The sequence below is a fragment of the Somniosus microcephalus genome, chromosome 1 (assembly GCF_052327205.1).
Source record: "Somniosus microcephalus isolate GS21.2 chromosome 1, FLI_Smic_1.0, whole genome shotgun sequence".
NCBI classification, from domain to species: Eukaryota; Metazoa; Chordata; class Chondrichthyes; order Squaliformes; family Somniosidae; genus Somniosus; species Somniosus microcephalus.
Window position 1 is genome coordinate 82216623 of NC_140987.1, and position 26766 is coordinate 82243388.

The 26766-nt window shown below is 47.1% G+C and overlaps 1 protein-coding gene across 1 annotated transcript; it reads right to left on the reverse strand.

Moving 5' to 3' along the window:
• Window positions 1-16907: 16907 nt before the first annotated feature.
• LOC147124201 (interleukin-8-like) lies at window positions 16908-19286 on the reverse strand. Its single transcript, XM_085998295.1, has 4 exons — window positions 19115-19286; window positions 18524-18659; window positions 18198-18281; window positions 16908-18065 (listed from the first exon to the last, which is right to left on the reverse strand). Coding segments are annotated over exons 1-4 (285 nt in total). The 5' UTR covers window positions 19179-19286; the 3' UTR covers window positions 16908-18064.
• Between the last annotated feature and the right edge of the window lie 7480 nt (window positions 19287-26766).

Genomic DNA, 26766 nt, shown 5'->3' on the forward strand with positions numbered 1-26766 from the left:
ACACCAGGTAATCACCAGCCCATCGAAATAAATATAAATGTAGCTGACCAAGAGAGGAAATCATGCAGTTAGAGGCGAAGGCTTCCCCAAGGTGGCTACGGTCTAACACCTCCAACAGCTCGAGGAATGACCCAACGGAAGTGACTGCAGGAATCCACCCAATCTGAGACCACTGTACTGCCTCACCGTCCATCCGGTTGTTTCGTTCCATTCCAGGGCTGTAGATCACTCTCTACTGTCACGGGTTGTATGTTTATTATACTTAGCTTAACCACATGTAATATCTGATTATGCTTTAAACTGTAGTTCTTTAATAAAGAGCCTTACAACTTCTAAGACCCTTTGGGTAATTTGTGTGTGACCTGTAACCCTAATCTTACAACAGAGGGAAGCTGTAGGATTACTTAAGAGGAAGTCAAGCCTGGGACGGCAGCAGGAGTGTAGGAAAAATGATGAATGCTGAAGGATTGGGGTTTGTGAGAGTACTCGAGGTCGGAGAAGTGAAATGAGGCAGGACGGTGGGAGGGGTAATGAGAAAAGAAGAAAAGGAAGAGAAAAGGGGAAATAGAAGTGATGGGTCCGGAGCAGCAGCCAAACCGCGCACCTGAATGGACACGGGGAAACTAAGAAACACAGGCGTGGTTACATGCAAGATCAAGATAGCTATGTTCTGAAATACATGGGGAATAGGGAGGAATGTATTGGCCACCAGCTGCTCTCTAGCCACACTGCCTTCCACAGCAGTTGCTTCTTTGGGTGGCCCACAAAGCATGGGCCCAGCGACATCCATGTGTGGATCCTCCATTTTCATAGGAATCTCATCTGCCAGATTAAGGGTCAGTCCTTCCCACAGGGCAAAGTTGTACAATGCGCAACAAGCCACCACAATCAGCAAGATTTGATACTCAGCCATATAAGGTGATATTAGGGCAGATGACCAAAAGCTTGGTTAACGAGATAGGTTTTAAGGAGCGTCTTAGTAGTGGAGAGGTTGAGGGAGGGAATTTCAGAGCTTAGGTCCTCAGCAGCTGAAGGCACGGCTACCAATGGTGGAGCGATTAAAATCGGGGATGCGTAAGAGGCCAAAATTGGAGGAGCGCAGATATCTTGGAGGGTTGTAGGGTCTGGAGGAGGTTAAAGTGATAGGGAGGGGTGAGGCCATGGATGGATTTAAAAATCAGGATGAGAGTTTTAAAATTGAGGCATTGTAAGACCGCGAGCCAATGTAGGTCAACAAGCACAGGGGTGATGGGTGAACTGAGCTTGGTGCAAGTTAGCAGAGTTTTGGGTGAGCGCAACTTTGTGTAGGGTGGAAGATGGGAGGTCAGCCAGGAGAACATTGGAATAGCCAAGTTGAAAGGCATGGATGAGGCTTTCAGTAGCAGATGGGCTTAGGCAGGGGTGGAGTCGAGCGATGTTAGAGGTGAAAGTAGGCGGTCTTAATGATGGAGTGGGTATGTAGTCGGAAGGTCATCTCAGGGTCAAGTACAACACCAAGTTTGACCAGCTTTGTGGAGATCAGTGATTCGTTGTAAGGCCACAGATAAGCTATTTGTCATCCTGTTTAAGGCGGCAGACATGTTGGCATCCACAGTGTACATGGTTGTAGTCATGGCCTGCATGGATTCATTTGAGAGCTGTGTTTGAAACTATGTGTAGGCAGCCATTCTCGCAATTCCCTGCTCCACCAATCCACTAACAATCGAGTTGGACTCCTCCATCCTCATTGCTATTATGGAGAGTGTGCGTGGCACGTCTGTCAGTATCTGGCTAATTGTTGAAGCACCTCTCATGTTCTTCTTCTCAACAATTGGGTTCCTCCACATCTAGCCTCTTGCACATCCCCGATTTCTTTTGCCTCAACATTGGTGGCTGTGCCTTCAGCCGTCTAGGGCCTAAGCTCCTAAATTCTCTGTCTAAGCCTCTCCGTCTCGCTACCTCTCCCTCCTCCTTTAAGATGTCCCTTAAAACCTACTTATTTGAGCAAACTTTTGGTCATCAGTCCTAATATCTTCTTATGTGGTTCGGTGTCAAATTTTGTATGATAACGCTCCTGTGAAGTGCCTTGGGATGTTTTACTACGTTAAAAGACGCTATATAAATGGAAGTTGTTAATGTAATTATTGTTGGTCTAGTTGTTATTTTCAGAATGGAGCCTTGGCAGATGAGACTGGCTGGATTGTTTGATTGGTTTCTACATGTCATATGATTTTGTTTTGGTTGTGTACAATAGCAAATGAACTATTGTCAAATCTAGTCATATACCCATGTGTTGTCAACTGACCTTGTAAGAAATCTGAGGGGCTTGGAGTAATTTTTATATAATATCTTGATATACCTCAGGGTAGAGCTACAGATAATAGACAGTGTGGGTGAGAAAGTTGATTGAAAAAAGAAATGCTTTGAGGTTTTTGTTGTTGCGCAATGTTTGAAATTATTGTTAGCTAAATCAGATGTCATGGAATGTGAGTCAGACAGAGAGAGGGTGAAAGAGTGCAAGTTTCTCAGAGTGTGAGAACAGGAAGTTAGTTCAATGTGGGATTTTTTGGCTAGCACCAAACTGCCTCAGGTACTAAATCCATCAGCAAACAATGAAAGTTGAGTAAGCAGTGACAATAGAAATTTCAGACCACTGGCGTCTCCAAGAGGAGCTAAAACCTTCACCACAAATTCATGCTTCATTCATGCTCGTATTAAGATCTTCGACCTGTGTACAGTATTATTTGTTCTCCTGGTACTTCCTTCGACCTTGGCTGATGACACTAATTCCCCGGCACACAAAAGGACTGAGGATCACGACAGTGAGACCCATATCAAAAACCAAAGTCTTCACCGATTACAAGACTATTGGCATAATGAATTTTAAAATGATCTTTCTGGGGGCAGTGGGAAGACCTGACACCATAGAATCAAAGAATCATACAGCACAGAAGGAGGCCATTCGGACCATCATGCCTGTGCCGGCTCTTTGGTAGAGCTATCTAATTAGTCCCATTCCCCTGCCCTTTCCCCATAGCCCTGTATTATTGAATTTGCTTCCACTACTCTTTCAGGCAGTGCATTCCAGATCAGAACAACTCACAGCATTAAAAAAAAAATTCTCATCCCGCCTCTGGTTCTTTTGCCAATCACCTTAAATCTGTGTCCTCTTGTTACTGACCTTCTGTCACTGCAAACACCTTCTCATTTACTCTATCAAAACCCCTCATGATTTTGAACGCCTCTATTGAATCTTACCAAGGACTGGCCGGAAACACTGTTAACCCTCCCTGCAATGAAGTGGCAGTGTCCAAAGCATACAGACACTCAGAACTTGGTACCTGCTCAGGAGACTCACCAGCAGGAATGCCTTCATTTGGCTGGGCACTGCTCTGCAAACCTGGCCCCCATGTTAGCTGATATTGTAAATGGTTCCCTCTCCTTGGGTACTGTCATCCTCCTTTTCAAATTCCTGGGTGGGAGGCCATGCAAAGTGGCATTGTCACTCCTGCCCCTACGTATCACCTTCAGGGTGCTGATGTGGTGGGGGGTGCTGTGGTGCTACAACACAAGGACCTGCAGATCACCGCCTCTCCATCTCGTGGTACCTCTGGCTCTGTGCTAGCTACAGATGACTGTCTTCGCACAGCCAGCCACCAAGCTGATAACCCGGGTAAGTGGGAGGAAATGAGATAGGTGTGTCCCACCTGTCGGGGGATGAGGAACCTACAATTGTGGAAGTAGATGAGCCCCAGTCAGCAGTATCACAGGAAACACATCAGCCTCATTTTGATACTGAGGTGGAAGAGAACTTAATGATTGAAGGCTTGAGGCAAACAATTTTCACTCAGCATAGCAAGCAACTTGACTCTCTTGCCTCCATGAGGTAGAAGATAAAGGAACTTGGAAACAATCTGTGTAATCAGTTGGCCATAAGTATACAGACCATTTGACCCATATTAATGAAAGAGTAATCAGTTTGCCATTTATATGCAGAGCATTTCTGATCAGTTGGCCCTTATGCATCAGGCGAATAGTCAGCTTAACCAGTCTCTTAGAGTCATAGGGGGAAAAATTCAGTTGTTTGCGCCTCCCGTTAGCGCCTTAAGAGGGCACTAATGGGGCACAAAGCAACTAGCGCCCGGGCGCGGCGATGTTTGCGCCACTCGCGAAATTAACTAGACATTTTGTGGTGGCGCTAAACACTGCCGCCACGATCTCTTGCACTGGCCGATCGTGACGTCAATCGAGTGTGCAACGCCCCGGTAGCGCCCCGGACTGGATATTGAGTGGCTCCCCCTGCCTTACCGCGTGCCGCTAGCAACGACAGGTTGAGGGGAACATTTTGCAGTCAGAAAGGGACTGGGGGAGCGCTATTTAAAGGCGGCCGCTTCCTGCCTTTTTTTGTTGGTGACATTTGTGCACCACGCATTATGAGAGAGAGAGAGAGAGACTTCTGGAGAGATTCAACGCTGTGTGAAGGAGTTTTGCATATTGAGCAGCACTTTGCAGGTTCATTTTGATTTGCCCTTCATTGTATCTATTTAGTATCTGTGGGGGCTGCACTCTGAGCTCTTTCCCTGGGTCTCTCCATTGTTCTTCCCAGCAGATTTGATGTACAGGTCTCTCCAGGCCGAGATTCAAGGCTGCAATGAGCAAGATGTGGATGGAGAGCAAGAGCAACCCTCCCCTTTAAGATAAAAACAGAAAATGCTGGAGAAACTCAGCAGGTCAAGCAGCATCTGTGAAGAGAGAAACAGAGTTAACGTTTCAGGTCGATGACCATTCGTCAGAACTCCCCTTTAAGAATTGGCCAGCTCCAGTGTGTCTGTGTTACATTGCTGACTGACATCACATGAGCTTCGCCAGCGCTGTGAGGTAGTGCCTCGCTCCTTGGCCTTTGCGCCTTACGACAGATGTGAAGCGCCTGATTTAGTACTCCAATCACCTCCAGGGGTGATAAAAGCCAAGTTTGCTGTCGGAGGCGATAATTAGCGCCAGGCGCTAAACTTTGCGCACGGCCGACAATGGCACCCCAAACGGGGCAATACCGAATTTTTTCCCCCATAGAGTCATAACAGCACAGAAGGAGGCCATTCGGCCCGTCGAGTTCGTGCCGGCTCTCTGTAGAGCAATCCAGTCAGTCCCATTGCCCCACTCTATCCCTGTAGCCCTGCAAGTTTATTTCCCTCAAGTGCCCCTCCAGTCTCCCCTTGAAAACTTTGAGTGTCTCCGCTTCCACCACTTCCGTCGGCAGCGAATTCCAGGTCACCACCACTCGCTGCATAAAAAGGTTTTTCTCAGCCCCCCCCTGTATCTCTTGCCCAAAACTTTAAATCTGTGTCCCCTAGTCCTTGTACCATCAACTAGTGGAAACAGCCTTTCCCCGTCTAACCTATCCAAGTCCGTCATAATCTTGTACACCTCTATCAAATCACCCCTCAACCTCCTTTGCTCTAATGAAAACCAATCCAGCTTCTCCAACCTGTCCTTGTAGCTAAGATCCCTTATCCCCGGAACCATTCTGGTAAATCTCCTCTGCACCCTCTCAAGGGCCTTCACATCCTTCTTAAAATGTGGTGACCAGAACTGGACGCAATACTCCAGTTGTGGCCTAACCAGCGCTTTATAAAGGTTCAGCATAACTTCTCTACTTTTGTACTCAATACCTCTATTTATGAAGCCCAAGATCCCACTTTGTTAACCACTCTCTCAATATGTCCTGCCACCTTCAGGGACCTATGCACATTAACTCCCAGGTCCCACTATCCGTTCACACTCTTTAAAACTGTGCCATTCAGTGTATACTGCCTCTCCCTGTTCCTTCTGCCAAAATGCATCTGTGGTAAACCACTTTTGTCATTCACTATCGTTACACTATAGTTATCACTGTTATATCGTTACCCTATGGTTATCACTGTTCACACTGTTGTATCACTATACGAGGTCGCCTCTTGTCACGCTGTTACACCTGGGCTGACCACTGCTGACTCCGCCCATGGCTCCACCTACCTGCCCAGGTATAAAGGTGGTCGACTGGCTGGTATTCCTCCTTGTTGGATCCGATCACCCACGAGGGTGGGCTCTGTTATTTAGCCAATAAAAACCTATAGTTACTTTCTTAACTCGTCGCTTTTCATTGGATGAATTGATAGGTATATCAATTTTATTGGCTAAATTTTAAAATGTCGACACTTGAGCAGTCAAACGACCAGTCAAACGACCAGCCAAGCGACCAGCCAGACGCCCAGCTACAACAGCCACAGCAGCCAGCCTGGCTGCGAGCCCTCCGACCACCGTGCCTGGATCTAAACCCACAGGCAGCAAACTCAGCCCTCGACTTCGAACACTGGCTGAGCTGTTTCGAATCCTACCTGGGAGAATCCGGCGTGCCTCAGAAATCCATGCTAAGAGTTCTGACTGCCCAAGTGAGCCCTAAAGTATTCGCACTCATCCGGGACCTTAAAACATACGAAGCCGCCATCAACCTGCTGAAACAACAGTACCGGAGCCTGGTAAACTCCATGTATGCCAGACACCTCCTAAGATCCCGCCCGCAACAGCCAGGAGAGTCGGTAGATGAATTTTTACGGGCGCTACAAGCACTCAGCAGGGACTGTGACTTTAAAGCGGTATCAGCGGCAGAAAATACTGAAGATAATGTCCGCGATGCCTTCGTGAAAGGCCTGCGGTCCGACTACGCACAGCAAAGACTTCTTGAAGCAAAGGACCTTGACCTGAACACAGCTGCAGCCCTCGCTCGCTCCCTAGAAGTGGCCCATCGGGACCTCGAGGCGTACTCCAGGTACAGTAATTTGCGACCCTGGGACCTGGGACTCAGGACCGACCCCGACCGCGATACCCCTTGCAGCGCCGCCCCTGGGACCTACCTCTGCGTCGGCGTCCCGGACCCGATCGGGACCGCCACCCCCGGTACCGGCTGCGACTTCGGACCCCCGCGATCGGGCCGCCGGCTGCTTCTTCTGCGGCCAGGCGAAACATCCTAGGGCGCGCTGCCCAGCGAGAAACGCGACGTGCTCAAGCTGCCTGAAGAAAGGCCACTTTGCTAAGGCCTGCAGAGGCTAACAGAGATCAACAGCGGCCAGCAGTGCCTCATGCGAGTTGTGGGGGCGGCCATCTTCCATCAAGGCCACAGATGCCAGCATCCCCACGTGTGAGTCATGGGGCGGCCATCTTTGATCCAGGCAACCGACACCAGCAGTGCCTCATGTGAGTTGTGGGGGCAGCCATCTTCTCCGCCATTTTGTCCAACCTCGTGGGCGCCGCCATTTTACCCTCCACGCTCGACCGCCACCTCGCCTCCGGACTCGACCACCGCCTCACCCGCAGACTACGGCAGCTCGCTGAGCCACACACTAGCCTCCGTCACACTGGACCAAGCCCGCCCGCACCACCTGTCCAAGTCCATGATGGACATCAAAGTAAACGGCCGCGCCACGACCTGCCTGTTCGACAGCGGAAGCACGAAGAGTTTCATCCACCCAGACACGGTGAGCCACTACTCCCTCACTGTCCGGCCAACGCGCAACCGGATCTCGATGGCATCGAGGTCCCACGCCACAGACATCAGCGGCTACTGTGTCGTGACCCTGTCGGTTAAGGGCACGGAGTATAAAAATTTTAAACTCCTCGTCCTCCCCCAGCTCTGCGCTGCCGTCCTACTAGGGCTGGACTTCCAATCCCACCTCCAAAGCGTCACTCTAGCATACGGCGGACCCCTCCCCCCACTCACAGTCGACAACCAGCAGCCTTTAAACCGCCCACCGCGTAACACCTGTGGCCTATCCACCCTCAAGGTCCCGCCACCTTCCCTGTTCGCTATCCTCACCCCCGACTGCAAACCCATCGCTACCAAGAGCAGGCGGTACAGCGCCGGGGACAGAGCCTTCATTAGCTCTGAGGTGCAGCGTCTCCTGAAGGGGGCATCATCGAGGGGAGCAGCAGCCCCTGGCGTGCCCAGGTCGTGGTCGTTAAGACCGGCAATAAAAACTGCCTGGTCATCGACTACAGCCAGACCATAAACCGGTAAACCCAGCTGGACGCATACCCCCTTCCCCACATATCTGATATGGTCAATCAGATTGCACAATACCGAGTATTCTCTACCATCGACCTTAAGTCGGCCTACCACCAACTCCCTATCCGCCCTGAGGACCGCCAGTATACCGCCTTCGAGGCGAATGGCCGCCTCTACCACTTCCTTAGGGTTCCCTTCGGCGTCAGCAACGGGGTTTCGGTCTTCCAAAGGGAGATGGACCGGATGGTTGACCAGAACGGGCTGCACGCCACGTTCCCCTATCTAGATAATGTCACCATCTGCGGCCGTGACTGGCAGGACCATAATGTTAATCTGGAGAGATTCCTCCGTACGGCCCAACGGCTGAACCTCACCTACAATAAGGAGAAATGTGTGTTTAACACCTCACGCCTTGCCATCCTCGGCTGCGTAGTAGAGGACGGACTCATCGGCCCCGACCCCGAAAGAATGCGCCCCCTCATGGAGTTACCCCTCCCCCACTGCCCAAAGGCGCTGAAGAGAACCCTGGGGCTCTTCGCCTACTATGCCCAATGGGTGCCCAATTATGCGGACAAAGCCAGACCCCTCATGAAGTCCACATCCTTCCCCCTTACGGAGGAAGCGTGCGCTGCCTTCTCCCTCATTAAGGGAGACATTGCTAAGGCCACAATGCACGCAGTGGATGAGTCCATCCCCTTCCAAGTGGAGAGCGATGCATCCGACTTCGCCCTAGCCGCTACCCTTAACCAGGAGGGGAGACCGGTGGCCTTCTTCTCAAGGACCCTACAGGGCCCTGAGATCCGACACTCGTCGGTCGAGAAGGAGGCCCAGGCGATTGTGGAGGCTGTACGACGCTGGAGGCACTACCTGGCAGGCAAACGATTTACCCTCCTCACCGACCAGCGTTCGGTCGCTTTTATGTTTAATAACAAGCTGAGGGGTAAAATCAAGAACGACAAGATCTTGAGGTGGAGAATCGAACTCTCCACCTATGATTATGATATCTTGTACCGGCCAGGTAAGCTGAACGAACCCCCTGATGCTCTATCACGAATTACATGCGCCAACGCGCAAATTGATAGACTTCAGACCCTCCACAACGACCTCTGCCACCCCGGGGTCACCAGACTTTACCACTTCATTAAGGCCCGCAACCTGCCCTACTCCATCGAGGAGGTCAGGACCATGACCAGGAACTGCCAGACCTGTGCCGAGTGCAAACCGCATTTCTTTAGGCCGGACAGAGCAAGCCTGATCAAGGCCACCCGCCCCTTCGAGCGCTTGAGCATCGATTTTAAGGGGCCCCTCCCGTCCTCTGACCGTAATGTGTACTTCCTCAACATTGTTGATGAGTACTCCCGTTTCCCCTTCGCCTTCCCCTGCCCAGACATGACCAGTACCACGGTCATTAAATGCCTGAACGACCTCTTCGCCTTGTTCGGGTTCCCAAACTATATACATAGTGACCGGGGCTCCTCCTTCATGAGCGAGGAACTCCGCCAGTTCCTACTAGCAAGAGGTATTGCTGCAAGCAGGACCACCAGCTACAACCCTCGAGGGAACGGCCAGGTGGAAAGAGAGAACGCGACTGTATGGAAGGCCGTCCTCTTAGCCTTAAAGTCTAAGGGCCTCCCAACCTCCCGCTGGCAGGAAGTCCTCCCGGCAGTGCTGCATTCCATCCGGTCACTACTTTGCACTGCCATTAACGTCACCCCCCATGAACGAATGTTTGTTTTCCCCAGGAAGTCGACTACGGGAACCACACTACCAACCTGGCTGACCTCTCCGGGGCCCGTCCTGCTGCGAAAGCACGTGAGGGCCCATAAAACGGACCCCCTGGTCGAGAGGGTGAACCTCCTGCACGCCAACCCTCAGTACGCCTATGTGGCATATCCAGACGGGCGGGAGGACACAGTCTCCTTGCGAGACCTCGCACCCTCGGGCATTCCGGAGACACCACCTTCACCCCCCCCCACCCCCCCCCTGGATTCCATCTCAGGTAGATGGCATGCCAGAACCCCACGAGCCCTCGCCGACCATGCAGAGACCAGCATCACCACCGGAGAATGCAACACCGCCGCTGTGACGATCGGAAAGGCTTACGAGGCCTCCGGACAGACTGACATACCAGAACTGGTAGTACACATCACCCCGCCGGAATCAAATCTAAACAAGGGGTGAATGTGGTAAACCACTTTTGTCGTTCACTATCGTTACACTATAGTTATCACTGTTATATCGTTACTCTATGGTTATCACTGTTCACACTGTTGTATCACTATACGAGGTCGCCTCTTGTCACGCTGTTATACCTGGGCTGACCACTGCTGACTCCGCCCATGGCTCCACCTACCTGCCCAGGTATAAAGGTGGTCGACTGGCTGGTATTCCTCCTTGTTGGATCCGATCACCCACGAGGGTGGACTCTGTTATTTAGCCAATAAAAACCTATAGTTACTTTCTTAACTCGTCGCTTTTCATTGGATGAATTGATAGGTATATCAGCATCACCTCACACTTCTCTGTGTTAAATTCCATCTGCCACTTGTCTGCCCATTCTGCTAGCCTTTCTATGTCCTGTTGCAGTCGATTGGTATCATCCTCACTGTTTGCCACACCCCCAAGTTTGGTGTCATCGGCAAATTAGGAAATTCTACTCTGTATTCCAATATCCAGGTCATTTATATATATCAAAAAAAGCACCAGCATTGACCCTTGGGGAAAACCACTGTCTACCATCCTCCAGTCTGAAAAACAGCCATTTATCACAACTCATTTTTTTCTGTCCTTAAGCCAATTCTTATAATGAAAGCCACATTTCCATCAGATGTGTCATAGAGCAGACAATAGGCGTGCTCAAAATGTGCTTCAGATGCCTTGACAGATCTGGAGGAGCCCTTCAGTGTGCACCAGCCAGAGCCTGCAGAATCATCGTGGTCTGCTGCACCCTGCACAACATAGCGCAGCAACAAGGATTAGCACTGCATGAGGAACAAGGCACTGAGCACACAGCCTCTTCATGGAGGAGGAGCTGGTGGTACCAGTATGTCTTACTAAGCCACTTCCAAAGGTGCACACAAATTTGTCCAAGACGTGGTGAAAATAAAAAATGTTATGGTTGCGATCACATTAACGGAAATGTGACATTAACATTGAATAAAACACCCAAGTGGCTACCCTTGTGAATCTACTTGTGTGTCTCTTTCTCTTACGCTTGCTTCTACGAGGTGCTACCCCTGTGGCTTCAGCAGAGGTAGAGGCAGCCTGCTCACTTCCCTGCTGCAACTGCTTAGACACTCTTGGTGGACATCCTCTGGGTTTTGGAGCCTGTGATGGGCCTGCCAAAGTCTGCTCCTCCTGCGACTGTGCAGGGGCAGACTCAGCTATCACTGTCCAAGGAGACATCTGGGGCTCTGACTGAGGGGGTGGCAATGGGGGAGAAGTGTAAGCACTGTGAGAGGAGCCCACACTTCCATGTCTGCTGACATCCCTCCTAGAGAGGAGGTCTATGAGCCTCTGCCATCTATTCTCCATAGATGGCATGCACTCATGTGAGTGGCGCATTAGCTGCTCCATGCAGATGGCCATTCTTTCCATGGAAGAGCCTATCGTCGCCATCGCCTGCGATACAGTGGTGCTCATGTTGGAGATGGACTCCTGTCAGAGCCCCCTGCACTTCTTCCTGCACCTCAAGGATCGCTCTCTTTCTGGATGGCCCCCATGGCTCAGCATCTGCATGCAGCTGAGCAGAGCTGGGAGCATCTTGCGCCCTCCGACGAGGAGTCTCCACTGCTGGCCCTGTCTCCATCATCTGCTCTTGCTCACTTGTGACACACCAGGTGACAACACTACTCTATCTCGTGTAGGACCCGCCGAGGTGTGCGTCTCAGTGCTGGTGCTGGGTGCGCATCTGTCTGGTGACGCTGCGCCCTCAGAGGCTGAAGGCTGCTCTGAGGAGTCGTCTTCCTCTCCCTCCTGGACAGTGGGGGGGGGGGGGGGGAGGGGGAGCTGGTGATGGACCTGTGGGATAGTAAAGAGATGAGTTAGATATGTCATATGAAGATTGGGTACAGACACCATTATGCACCTGGTGACCATTCAGTGGCTGCTGACGTTAGTCCCCATATGAGTGACTGATGTACACCATGTAGCTATATGATATGTAATTCTGGCACCAGGTTGCTAAGATGTCCCCCTCTCTCTGTCTCCCACCTCCAGCTGCTCGGCGACTCCTGATACTTCTAACGCAGCCTCTTCTGCTGTTGTGAGGGTGGCAAATGATGGAGGGCCACCTCCAGTTCTCTCACTCTCGCTCTTACACTGGGCTCTATTTTCCTGCAATGAGGGAAAGAAGAGAAGGTTGAGTGAGAGTGATGAAATGAGTGTAAGGAATGGATGGGTTACATCTTTAGAGGGAGACTATGAAGAAGTGGGGTGCCAAAGTCAAATGGCCTCCTTGTGTATTGTTAGTTGGAATGATTGCATTAGGATGAGGCAGAGTGTGAGGGGTGGTTAGTGAGATGAGTATGTGATAATGTACATAGAGCGAGAAGGATGGGTGGAGGTGCAAGGTATTTTGGTGTGAGTAAGGATGTGCAGGGGTAGGGCTGGGAAGGCAGAGTGATGGGGATGTGATGAGAGGCACAGCAGGATGAAGTTGAGGGTGGCTTTGTACTCACCTTTCCTGATCTAATGAGATCATTGAAACATTTCCAGCACTGCACCCAGGTCCTCCTGACCACATCCCTGCTGTTCACCTCCTCTGCAATTTGGAGCCAGGCTCTTTTTGTCTCCTGGGGAGCTCTCTTCCATCCATTTGTAGGGAAGAGGACCTCCCTGTGTGCTCTGACTCCCTCCACAAGCATATGGAGGAAGTCATCGGAGAACCTGGGTGCAGCCCTCTGTCTCTGTGCAGTCATGTTTCCAAGTGTTCCAAAAGCTCCAGTGTGCTGCTTGCACACTCCTAGATGAACTTTCAAATGCAATGTGGCCAAGGCTCCTTTAAATATCTCGGCTGAAAACGTGTCATCAATGACGTCATCAGACCTGCACCATTTAATAGGGCCGGGTAACGCGCAGGGCGGGCACAATAGGCCCCATTAGCACAAAGTCAATTTCTGCAGCGGGATGGAAGCAAGAACAGAGTCATAACCCACCATGGCGACCGCCCGCTCCGAACCCGCCCAGGTATAGAAAATTCTGGCCTAAGTGACTAAATCGGGTAGAGGAGCAAGAGAATCTAGGTGTATAAATTCACAAGTCACTAAAAGTTGTGACTGTATTTTAATAAGGCCATAAACAAAAGCTAACAAAGCACTGAGGTTCATTTCTAGAGGGATAGAATAGAAAACCAGGGAAGTTATGTTAAACTTGTATAGAAACTTGATTGGACCACACTTGAGTATTGTGCACAGTTCTGGTCTCCATATTATAAAAAGGATACAGAGGCATAGGAGAAGGTGCAAATAAGATTTACAAAGATGATTCCAGAACTGAGAGGTTTTACCTATCAGGAAAGACTGAACAGGCTGGGGCTCCATTCTCTAGACCTGATCGAGGTCTTTAAGATTATGAAAGGGTTTGATGGGGTAGATGTAGATAAGATGTTTCCACTTGTGGGGAGACCAAACTAGGGGCCATAAATAGTGTCTAATAAATCCAATAGGGAATTGAAGACAAACGTCTTTACCCAGAGAGTGGTTAGAATGTGGAACTCACTACCACAAGTAGTTGAGGTGAATAGCATTTGGATGAGCACTTGAAATGCCATAGCATGCAAGGCTACGGACCAAATGCTGGAAAATGGGATTAGATTAGACAGGGCTTGATGGCCGGCGCAGACGCGATGGGCCGAAGGGCCTCTTTCTGTGCTGTATGACTCTATGACTCTATGATTCTATGACATAGATGCTTTTAAGGAGAAGCTAGATAAACACATGAGGGAGAAAGGAATAGAAGGATTTGTTGATGGGGCTAGATGAAGAATGGTGCGAGGAGGCTCGTGTGGAGCATAAACCAGTTGGGCCGAATTACCTGTTTCTGTGCTGTACACAGTATGTAATTCCATGTCATTTTCTACCTATCTGCAGCCTTTATCATGGTTGACCACACCATTCTCTTCCAATACCTCTCCTCCGTTGCCCAGCTGACTGGGACTGCCCTCACCTGGTTCCATTCTTATCTATCTAGTCGTAGCCAGGGAATCACCTGCAATTGCTTCTTTTCCCGCTGCCACACCATTACCTCTAGAGTCCCCCAAGGATCTAGCCTTCGCCCTCTCCTATTTCTCATTTACATGCTGCCCCTCAGTGACATCATCCAAAGACACATCAGGTTCCACATATACACTGACAACACCCAGTTCTACCTTAGCACCACCACCTCTCTCAACCCCTCTACTGCCTCTGTGTTGTTAAGCTGCTTGTCTGACATTCAGTACTGGATGAGCAGAAATTTCTCCCTATTCACCCTATCAAAACTATTCATAATTTTGAACACCTCTATTAAATCTCCCCTTAACCTTCCCTGTTCTAAGGCGAACAATCCCAGCTTCTCTAATCTCTCCACATAACTGAAATCCCTCATCCCTGGTATAATTCCAGTAAATCTCCTCTGCCCCCTCTCTAGAGCCTTGACATCAGCACTCTCATCGTTGTCCCTTGGCAATACAGGAGTGGCAGCTGGGGTATGGACCTCTGCAGGGACCCTGCTGCCCATTCCAAAGCTTGTCCCAGATGCATCCTCTGATCTTGTGCTATGGCACTGCCACCTGGTAAAGAGTGTTCCTAGTCAGGAAGTGAAGTGCATGTGCAGCTGACACCAAGCAACATGCTCTGTAGGAGTGTCTGTCATTCAGTGGATATGTGAGGCTCCCCCTTCTCAATTCTCTGTAGCACTGCCTTCGCCTGAAGGGAGAGCACAAGGGAGAAAATAATCCATGACACACACTCTGCAATGAACTGGCAGCATAGCATTACTATTGATGCAGAAGAAAGAGGGGTCTGCAGATATATGAAGGCCTTGTGCATCTGCTATCCTATCATACACCATTGCTACACAGATATCTCTCTGTCGTGGGTGATCTCCCCCAAGCTTTGCTAGCTCACTGAACTGCAGAATGCATTCCTCCCATTTCTATATATGACACACACATGATTCATTACCGGCCTGCTGCTTTGGATAGGTGATCTCCATCCTGTGCTTTTGTTAGAATTTAGTTTTGCTTCTCTTGCCCAATTGTATTACTTTTATTATTGCTTCTTTTTTACATCTTATTAAAGAAAGAGCTTGCATTTATATAGTGCCTTTCACATCCTCAGGACATCCCAAAGCGCTTCACAGTCATTTTGAAGTCTGATGACTGTTGTAATGTAGGGAAACACAGCAGCCAATTTGCACACAGCAAGGTCCCACAAACAGCAATGAGATAAATGACCAGATAATCTGTTTTAGTAATGTTGGTTGAGGGATAAATATTAGCCAGGGTACTGGGGAGAGCTGCCCTGCTCTTCTTCAAGTGGTGCCATGGGACAGCTCCCATTTAGAATGGGCACTGAAAGGAAAGCCATATTGTTGCAAAAGAATTCCCAGCCAGCAGTGCCCCTTTTGCCCCCATACCCTTGTGGCCCCCATTGCCAGGTGCCACCCATACTCCATAACCCCATGCCGACTGTCCCCTCCTGCTGTTGATGGTGAACACAAAGCTCATTATCGAACCTATAGAGAACAATTCCGACAAGTAACATTTTTCCCAATGTGCCATCCATGATTATATTCCTTCCTTCACTGCTTTTACTGGGTATTGATCTATTTATTTTAAAAAGATTAGTGCCTCTGTTCAGAACAAATACAGGAATTTTGTATAAATGCACTGTTTGCGCATATGCAAACATTAAAGTTTTATGTTTCTGTTGTTCAGCGGTGCAGAGAATTATGTGGGGATGGAATCATTGCAAGTTCTGGAGAGATCTTCCCCAGTTATAAGGGGTAAACTGTTGTGACCTCGATCACTGGGTTAGGGATTATTGTGGCTTTGATTGATTTGCCTTTGAGAGTCTGAGAGGAATTTCTGGAGGTTTTCCTGAATTGGCTGCAGGTTTTGTTTCCTCTTTTTTGGCCTCCTTCTAGGAGATCGTTCAGAGGGCGAGTGAATGGTGTGTGAGGCTACATCGTTGACTAGATGGGATGGGCTTCATAGTCTTTACCCACCTTCCATTCAAATGTTTGGATTATACTGTGTAAGTCGAGACGCATGGGGCAATTTTCAACTTTTGTTCAAAACAGGCCTGAACTTGGCGTCGGGAGGCCTGAACCATTTTTGGGCTTGGGCCTCATTCGGTCCCTTTGAGGACTGTAGGTTAGGCTGCTCAACCCGATACAAATGGGAAGAGCATGCACTATGCCACTCCGCACATTTGTGCCTGAAAATTGCAATCGGGTCTACAACTGGCATAGGGCCCTGATTTGCATATTTAAACAGCCTTACGCCTGAAACAGGTGGGTGAACATTTACATAATTGTATCACCCCCCCCCCCCAATTTTCAACTGCCGGCTGTGAAACAGTCGCTGACCTTTGAAAATCGCCCCGCTGTTTTCAGGGCTGTGGGGCAATTACTGTGATGACCCCTCTTTCTAACTATTGGATATTAAACACTAATTCAGTGATACTGTGCACCAGACAGAAGCCTCACTGTACAGAAGGGTGGGTCAGTGACAAGTCAGAATGCATACTTGCTATATTAATTCATTCTCGGTGTGCTGTAGCTAGTCTTACTATTAGAGAACCCTAATAAGAGACAGGCATTACCATTAAAAGTAGAAAAAGCAACAACAAAAAAATACCAAAAACAAGTAAATAATAAATAGGATATATTTTATTTGTCCATAAAATTAAAGTGAGTAAAATCGTTATAATAGGTGACAGCAAATAATTTAAAACACATCTGACCATGGGTCATAAAAGGGTTAATGGTGTAGTAAAATAATATTAAATACATGTGGAGCTCCTCATTTTAAAAATGTACAGAAATAGTATAAAATAAATGAATATACTCCTACACACAGTTGCTGAATGTGACTGAGTATGAATGCTGCTGAGTGTGAGGGCTATTCAGTATGAGTATTAGTCTCAAGTAGTAACACCTAGTTTGATCCTTCAATGGGCAGCAGAAAATCCAAAACTACGTCAAACTGTGCAAGTTAAGTGAAAGATATAATTTATTAAAAAATAATCATAGTTTATTTGTACGTACAAACAAATTAATATCACTTGTTCTTTCCACGCTGGTTACTGATCAGTCTACAAGTGTGTGATACCCTCAGCCAATCTAACACACTACACCTGCCAACTACACTCAGTACCTACACAATTATGGAGAATAATCCAAACACAAAAATCAACACCAGACAGGACGGATAGTACAAGTTGGAGCCCTTGTTTTCCCAACACCTTCACCACATTAACGCATTACTTCTAGTGTATACAGTGGTATTGTAACACTGTGTTGCAGTAATTCTAAGTAGTTTAATTAACAACTATACTGTATTGTTTTTTGAAAACTGAGATGCAAAGTTCAATGATAAAATAGATATTCTTAAAAGTACACATGAATCTACTCATATGAGTAACAAATGAAGTATTGACAAAGACAAGACCTGCACGAGTGCATCTTTCAGCAGTGTGAGGAACCCCTCAGCACTGACCCTACACTACAAAGTCCAGGAACTCCAATTCTACAAAGGGCCTCTCAAGGTCTGGGGGGTGGGGGGCAGTAGGCGAAACATGGGGCCTGTGAACACGTGCCCACCAACAATCACAGAGAAGGGCTGCAGACACAAATAAATCACTCACAGTGCTTGACCAGTCAAGACAAGAAATGAACTGTTCATTGGTTCTATTTCAGCCAGGTTTTAGCGCCACTAACGGCAGCAAACATTGTGGTCTGGAAAGGCTCAAACAATGTAACTGACGCAGGCAAAGGCAACATAGCAGACATGGGTAACAGGCTCTGGATCGGCTTGTCCAGCTTTTCTCAACAATCTTCTTTTCTATGAAGAAAAGGAATTTATTAGTAACAATGGAATGCTGGTTTTAAGTTTAGAAATTCTTTATAAATACAAAGCCTCTTAAAATGTAACACCCTGTGCATTGTTTTTCTTGTATCTAAAATAAAAATGTACCATTGCATAATCCTGTTCATTATTTTCTTCACCCAAGGCGAATCTGGATTCAAACAGGTCTTCATGCTGTTTCTAAGAGTTGCACTGAAAAAAAAGACAATAGTAGTTTTGGCTCAAGTTTGTGCAGACTGAAAATGTTATAACAAATTTCACTGAAAATCTCAATTTTTCCCAAAGCTGCGAAAGAAGTAGTAGAGAAATTGTGCCAATCTCTCTGTCTTTGTTTCTTGCTGTGCATTCACGGAAAGGATCCATTACTGGCTAAGCTGAGAAACAGTTTTCACATGTACATTTAAGAAAAGGTTATTTGTGATGAAGTTACTCACATGATTTCAATTTGGTGGCAGTGTGGTCCGCGAGGAATGATTTCAAAGTTCTTCATGTGCTTTGGAGCGATAAAGAAAGATGTCGTTCTGATGCATTTACAGCGCAGATCCATCTTCACGTTTCCTAGGGCTCGGGCTGCACAGACACAAATATGAAAGGTTAGTATCTATGTCTATATTGTTTCATAGTCTGTGTAGTTTTGCTCTTTGCAGAATTTTTTTTCTTACACTGTGAAACATTCTAGTCAGTATTTACGCCTGTTAAGGAATAACATGCTGACAGATAGCAGCATCAAAACAGGGGCATCCAAGCCTCATATCTGCGGGAGCTGCATCCCAGCTAATGAGTGTGACAATCCTGTGTTCTCGCCAATAGGGAGACCTGAATTCTGCACCTCGTACTGCTCCATCACAAAGAACAGTGAGAACAGATCAATTCTGGCTGATCTCCTGAACTCTGACAGAGAACAGTGCCGACAGGGTGAGGCACATCCAATAATGCAGCAGATAGAAGATTTCGCTGACAGCCTTTAGTGTTCAATAAGTGAACAAAATGATTCTAACACATGACAAGCACAACAATTCTCTTACCGTCTGTCGAAAGTCCAGAAAGCACCAGGACGGTTAATGTGATGGCGATAGTTCCGCAGTTCATCGTTTCTTTTTTGGCTGCTAATTATACCGACTGCGGCAACTGACTGCTTCTTTACTATGAAGTCGCTGAATTTATAGGCTGACTAGAAACTGGTTTAGACGTCGAGGACTTTCCAAACATTGGCACAGGTCCAAAGGGGACGGTACATACATCGTTGAAAACTGCTGAATTGCTCCCAAGTAAGAGTAAGATTTATTTTAAATTAATGCTTAATTTATTCCACCTACTGCAGCAAGCATTTTTATTCAGGTTGACTTGTAAAAATCGACAAATGCTCACAAAATTACAAGGCTAGAACTAAGGCAAAAATAGTGGAAATTGTTGCTGCATTGTTCAAGAACATTGTTTAATTCCCTCAGCAATGTTGAGAACGGGGCTTAATTAAACGTGACTCCTAAATAAACATGGCTCCAGTCCGGCAGTCAGTGTAATGGAATGTTATCTTGGTTGTCATGTCACGCCCATTATTTTATTAGTTGCTTCACTCAAATGTCTATATTAGCAGAGTTCCTGTGTGGTTGTTTATGGTGAGTTAGTGGGTATGTTACAGTGTGATGACTAAAGCGTGACAGGGAGTTTGACACTATGGCCGAGAAATTACTGGACCGGCGCACCTACGAGCGCCGCGAATTCGATTTTTTTTTATCCTTTAGGTCGTATTATTTTTGTGCCGTAAATTGCTGGCAATGCAAATTGATAACAGCCCAGTGAGGTCAACGGGGAACCTGGACCTTGGTGAACAATGGAACTAATAGTCTGTCTCCTTAACCAATAAAGCATATAGATAGAGATAGAAACAGAGCAAACGACAGAGAAGGAAATAGGGTGAATTAGAATCAAATTAGGTACAGAAAGAGAAACACAGAGAGGGAAAGAAAGATTGGATTAAGAGAGAGAGATAAAAGAGACAGAAAGAAAAAGTTACTCATTTTTAAATCTCTAGGAACAATTTACTACCTGCAGGAGTGAGACTCCACAGTTTCAATTGTTCCCTTTCTGGGCCTCCAGGATTGAGTTTCATGTCAGGGCCATAAATCACCCCATTAACAGGGTCCTTGCACATAAAATACCAGCTCTAAATGTCTGTGGCTAGAGTCATTCGTATTTACTGTGCAAATCCAACAATGTTTTGACACTCATGGAGAGGTTGATGGCAAGCTCTTGTTTTTGCGATGCCAATAACTGAGCGGCAGAAATCATCCAGCAAATTGTAATGATTCGCAACTCATGGCATATCTCTTCCTCACCACAAATTGCATGTTTTTTTACACACTAATAATGGTGGGCACCGTGAACTTGCTGTTGTTTCTCCAGCAAATTCTGGCCAGTATATTGAGAATTTGAATTCAATTATTTCAACAAAACCTAAATCTGGAAATTTAAAAAACTGCCACCAGTAAAAGTGACCATGAAGCTATCAGATTGTCGTAAAAACCAAAGTGGTTTATTAATATCCTTTAGGGAAGGAAATCTGCTGTCCTTACCTGGTCTGGTCTATATGTGACTCCAGACCCACAGCAATGTGGTTGACTCTTAACTGCCCTCTGAAATGGCCTAGCAAGCCACTCAGTTGTACCAAACTGCTAGAAAGGAACAAAGGAATAAAATCAGAGGGACTACTCGGCTGTGACTTAGGCTTCAAATTCGGACACGACAAAGGCAAACACAGCCCAATAGACTCTGCAAAGTCCTCCTCTCTAAAGTCTGGGGACTTGTGCCAAAGTTGAAAGATGTCTCACAGGCTAGTCAAGCAACGGCTTGACACAGTCATACTCACAGAATCATACCTTTCAGCAAATGTCCCAGACTCCTCCATCACCATCCCTGGGTATGTCCTGTCCCACAGGCAGAACAGACCCACTAGGGGTAGGGGCACAGTCGTATACAGTCGGGAGGGAGTGACCCTGGCAGTCCTCAATGTTGACTCTGTGCCCCATGAAGTTTCATGGCTTCAGCTCAAACATGGGCAAGGAAACCTCCTGCTGATCACCACCTACTGCCCTCCCTCAGCTGATGAAGGGCTATAGGGAGGGAGGAACTTAAAACAATCACTATTACTATAGAAAAAGTACTAGGCAAACTAATGGGACTAAAGGCTGACAAGTCCCCTGGACCAGATGGCCTGCATCCGCGGGTCTTAAAAGAAGTGACTGCAGAAATAGTGGATGTGTTGGTTGTAATCTAACAAAATTCCCTGGATTCTGGAGAGGTCCCAGCGGATTGGAAAACCACAAATGTAACTCCCCTATTCAAGAAAAGAGGGAGACAGAAAGCAGGAAACTATAGGCCAGTTAGCCTAACACCTGTCATTGGTAAAATTCATTATTACGGAAGTAATAGCAGGACATTTAGAAAATCATAATACAATCAAGCAGAGTCAACATGGTTTTATGAAAGGGAAATCATGTTTGACAAATTTACTAGAGTTCTTTGAGGATGTAACGAGCAGGGTGGATAAAGAGGAACCAGTGGATGTAGTGTATTTGGATTTCCAGAAGGCATTCGATAAGCTGCTACATAAAAGGTTACTGCACAAGAGCTCACGGGGTTGGGGATAATATATTAGCATGGATAGAGGATTGACTAACGAACAGAAAACAAAGAGTCGGGATAAATGGGTCATTTTCCGGTTGGCAAACTGTAACTAGTGGGGTGCCACAGGGATCCGTGCTGGGGCCTCAACTATTTACAATCTATATTAATGACTTGGATGAAGGGACCGAGTGTACTGTAGCCAAATTTGCTGATGATAGAGGTAGGTGGGAAAGCAAGCTGTGAGGAGGACACAAAGATTCTGCAAAGGGATATAAATAGGTTAAGTGAGTGGGAAAAAATTTGGCAGATGGAGTATAATGTGGGAAAATGCGAGGTTATCCAGATTGGTAGGAAAAATAAAAAAGTAAATTATTATTTAAATGGCGAGAGACAACATAATGCTGCGGTACAGAGGGATCTGGGGGTCCTCGTACATGAAACACAAAAAGTTAGCATGCAGGTACAGCAAGAATTAGGAAGGCAAATGGAATGTTGGCCTTTATTGCAAGGGGAATGGAGTACAGGAAACTCTCGTTTAAACGGCACCTAAATATCCGGAATTCTCTATTAACCGGCAAAATTCATACTCCGAAAACAACACCTCAATAACCGGAAATGTTGCCGAGTCCAAGTCCGAGTCTCCCGCGGTGGCCGAGTTAGTCAGTGGGGGTAGTTCTCCAAACTGCCACTACTTGGCTTCTTGGCGCTGTCAGAAGTCCAATTACTGTATACTGCACATTTCTTGATTTTTTTATTTTTGTTTGTTAAAAATAGCCTCGACAGATAACCTTCTCCGTCATCCGGAATTATTAATTAACCGGCACCATCCCGGCCCCATCGGTGCTGGATACCAAAGAGTTTCCTGTATAAAAGTAGGGAAGTCTTGCTACAACTGTACAGGGCGCTGGTGAGACCACACCTGGAGTACTGCGTACAGTTTCGGTCTCTTTATTTAATGAGGGATATACTTGCATTGGAGGCAGTTCAGAGAAGGTTCACTAGGTTAATTCCTGAGATGAAGGGGTCGTCTTATGAAGAAAGGTTGAGCAGGTTGGCCTATACACATTGGAGTTTAGAAGAATGCGAGGTGATCTTATAATATAACATATAAGATCCTGAGGGGGCTTGACAGGGTAGATGCAGGGAGGATGTTTCCCCTCGTGGGGGAATCTAGAACTAGGGGGCACAGTTTCAGGATAAGGGGTCGCCCATTTAAAACGGAGATGAGGAGGAATTTCTTCTCTCAGAGGGTCGTGAATCTTTGGAATTCTCTACCCCAGAGAGCTGTGGATGCGGAGTCATTGAATATATTTAAGGCGGAGATCGACAGATATTTAAGCTATAGGGGAGTCAAGGGTTATGGGGAGTGGGCGGGAAAGTGGCATTGAGGCAAAGATCAAATCAGCCATGATCTTATTGAATGGCGGAGCGGGCTCGGGCAGCCGAATGGCCTACTCCTGCTCCTATTTCTTATGTTCTTATGAGTGGGACTAATTGGATAGTTCTACCAAAGAGCTGGCACAAATATGATGGGCCGAATGGCATCCTTCTGCGCTGTATAAGTGCTATTAGGTTAAGGGATAGGTCAATAGAGTTGCAGTGGCAGACATTTAAGGGGATATTTCAAAATACACAGAATATATACATTCCAACAAGAAAGAAAAATTCCAAGGGGAGGACCCACCATCCGTGGTTAACTAAAAAAGTTAAAGATAGTATTAAACTTAAAGAAAAAACATATAATTGCACAAAGATGGGTGGCAGGTCAGAAGATTGGACAGAATATAAAAAACAGCAAAGAATGACTAAAAGATTAATAAGGAGAGAAAAATTAGAGTACAAGAGAAAGCTAGCTAGAAATATAAAAACAGATAGTAAGAGTTTCTATAGATATTTAAAAAAGAAAAGTTAACAAAGTGAGCGTTGGTCCTATAAAAAGTGAGTCTGGGAAATTAATAATGGAAAATAAGGAGATGGCAGTTGAATTGAACAGGTATTTTGCATCGGTCTTCACAATAGGGGATACAAGTAACATCCCAGAAATAGCTGTAAATCAGGAAATGGAAGGGAGGGAGGAACTCAAGAAAATTACAATCACCAGGGAAGTGGCACTGAGCAAATTGTTGGAGCTGCGAGCTGACAAGTCCCCGGGTCCTGATGGACTTCATCCTAGGGTCTTAAAAGAAGTAGCTAGTGAGATAGTTGATGCGTTGGTTTTAATTTTCCAAAATTCCCTAGATTCGGGGAAGGTTCCATTAGATTGGAAAATAGTGAATGTAACTCCTTTATTCAAAAAGGGAGGGAGACAGAAAGCAGGAAACTATGGGTCAGTTAGCTTAACATCTGTCATAGGGAAAATGTTAGAAGTTATTATTAAAGACGTTATAGCAGGGCACTCTTGTCAATTCTTGCCAAAGACAAAGACGGCCCGGAAATAAGGGTTCTAAATTGGGGGAAGGCCGATTTTAATATGATAAGGCAGGATCTGGCCAAAGTGGACTGGGAGCAGCTGCTTATAGGAAAATCCACATCAAGACAGTGGGAGACTTTCAGAAGGGAAATAGAGAGAGTACAACGCTAACATCTTCCTGTAAAGGTCAAGGGTGGGACCAACAAGCAAAGGGAACCTTGAATGACAAGGGATATACAAAAATGCATTAGAAATAAAAGGGGGGCTTTTGGCAGTTACAAAAGACTAAAGACGGAAGAAGCCCTAGAGGAGTATAAAAAGTGCAGGGGCATATTTAAAAAGAAATTAGGAGGGCGAGGAGGGGCCATGAAATAACACTGGCGAGCAAAATAAAGGAAAATCCTAAGATGTTTTATAAGTATATTAAGGGCAAGAGGATAACCAGGGAAAGGGTAGGGCCCATTAGGGACCAAAGTGGCAATCTGTGTGTAGAGCCAGATGATGTAGGCGGGGTTTTAAATGAATTTTTTGCATCTGTGTTCACTATGGAGAGAGACGATGCAGACATAGAAATCGGGCAAGGGGACTGTGACATACTTGAACATATTAGCATCGAGAGGGAGGAGGTGCTAGCGGTTTTAGCAGGCCAAAAAGTGGATAAATCCCCAGGCCCGGACGAGATGTATCCCAGGCTGCTGTGGGAGGCAAAGGAGGAGATTGCAGGGGCTCTGACACAAATTTTCAGAACCTCTCTGGCCACAGGGGATGTACCAGAGGACTGGAGAACAGCTAATGTAGTACCATTATACAAGAAGGGTAGCAGGGATAAACCAGGGAATTACAGGCCAGTGAGCCTAACATCTGTGGTAGGGAAATTATTGGAAAAATTCTGAGGGACAAAATTAATCTCCACTTGGAGAGGCAAGGATTAATCGGGGATAGTCAGCATGGCTTTGTCAAGGGTAAATCATGTCTGACCAATCTGATTGAATTTTTCGAGGGGGTGACTAGGGGGGTGGATGAGGGAAATGCTGTGGATGTGGTTTACATGGACTTCAGTAAAGCTTTTGACAAAGTCCCGCATAGGAGACTGGTCAAGAAGGTAAGAGCCCATGGGATCCAGGGTGCCTTGGCGCGTTGGATCCTAAACTGGCTGAGTGGCAGGAGGCAGAGGGTGATGGTCGAAGGATGCTTTTGTGACTGGAAGCCTGTGTCCAGTGGGGTACCTCAGGGATCGGTGCTGGGTCCCTTGTTGTTTGTGATCTACATAAATGATTTGGATGAGATTGTGAAAGGTATGATCAGTAAGTTCGCAGATGACACGAAAATTGGTGGGGTGGTAAATTGCGAGGAGGAAAGCCTCAGGCTACAGGACGATATAAACGGGTTGGTCAGATGGGCGGAAAAGTGGCAAATGGAATTTAACCCTGAAAAGTGCGAGGTGATGCATTTTGGACGGACAAATAAGGCAAGGGAATACACAATGAGTGGTAGGACCCTAGGAAGTACAGAGGGTCAGAGGGACCTTGGTGTACATGTACATAGATCTCTGAAGGCAGCGGAACAGGTAGACAAGGTGGTTAAAAAGGCATATGGGATACTTGCCTTCATTAGCCGAGGCATAGAATATAAGAGCAGGGAGGTTATGATGGAGCTGTACAAAACGCTGGTGAGGCCACAGCTGGAGTACTGTGTGCAGTTCTGGTCGCCTCACTATAGGAAGGATGTGATTGCTTTGGAGAGGGTGCAGAGAAGATTCACCAGGATGTTACCTGGGATGGAGCGCCTCAGCTATGAAGAAAGACTAAACAGGCTGGGGTTGTTTTCCTTGGAGCAAAGAAGGCTGAGGGGGGACCTGATTGAGGTGTACAAAATGATGAGGGGCATAGATAGGGTAGATAAAGAGGAACTTTTCCCCTTAGTAGGGGGGTCAATAACAAGGGGGCATAGATTCAGGGTAAGGGGCAGGAGATTTAGAGGGGATTTGAGGAGGAACTTTTTCACCTAGAGGGTGGTTGGAATCTGGAACTCACTGCCTGAAAGGGTGGTAGAGGCAGGAACCCTCACAACATTCAAGAAGCATTTGGATGAGCACTTGAAATGCCATTGCATACAAGGCTATGGACCAAATGCTGGAAAATGGGATTAGACAGGACAGGGATGGATGGGCGGCGCGGACACGATGGGCCGAAGGGCCTCTTTCTGTGCTGTAAAACTCTATGACTCTATGACTCTTGTCAATCCCCGGGATTGGCTGGCGGGAGTCCTGGCAGTAAGGCCCCCAATGTTGAGCCCATTGCAACGCCTCAAAGCCTCACCTTCCAAGGCCTTGGCCACCACTTCTAGTGCAGATGTGTCCCACCGGGAGCACACCCGCCATGTCCAATGACCCCATACCAGGCAAATTAGTCAGGGTTTGACAAGATGCGAAGGACGTCCCGTCCCTGCTATCCTGCAGCAAGCATGAAAATCCAGCCCCCTCTGTCCTCCTCTTTCTCTCGCTGTATGTCTCTCACATACTTTCAACACCTGTTTGTTTGACCCCTACTCTCATGCATCTTTCTCTTTCTGCCTCCTCTCTCTTCTTTATATCTTCCACTCTGCTTTAGGCGACATCTCATCCGCCTGCAAAATCCTGCAGGT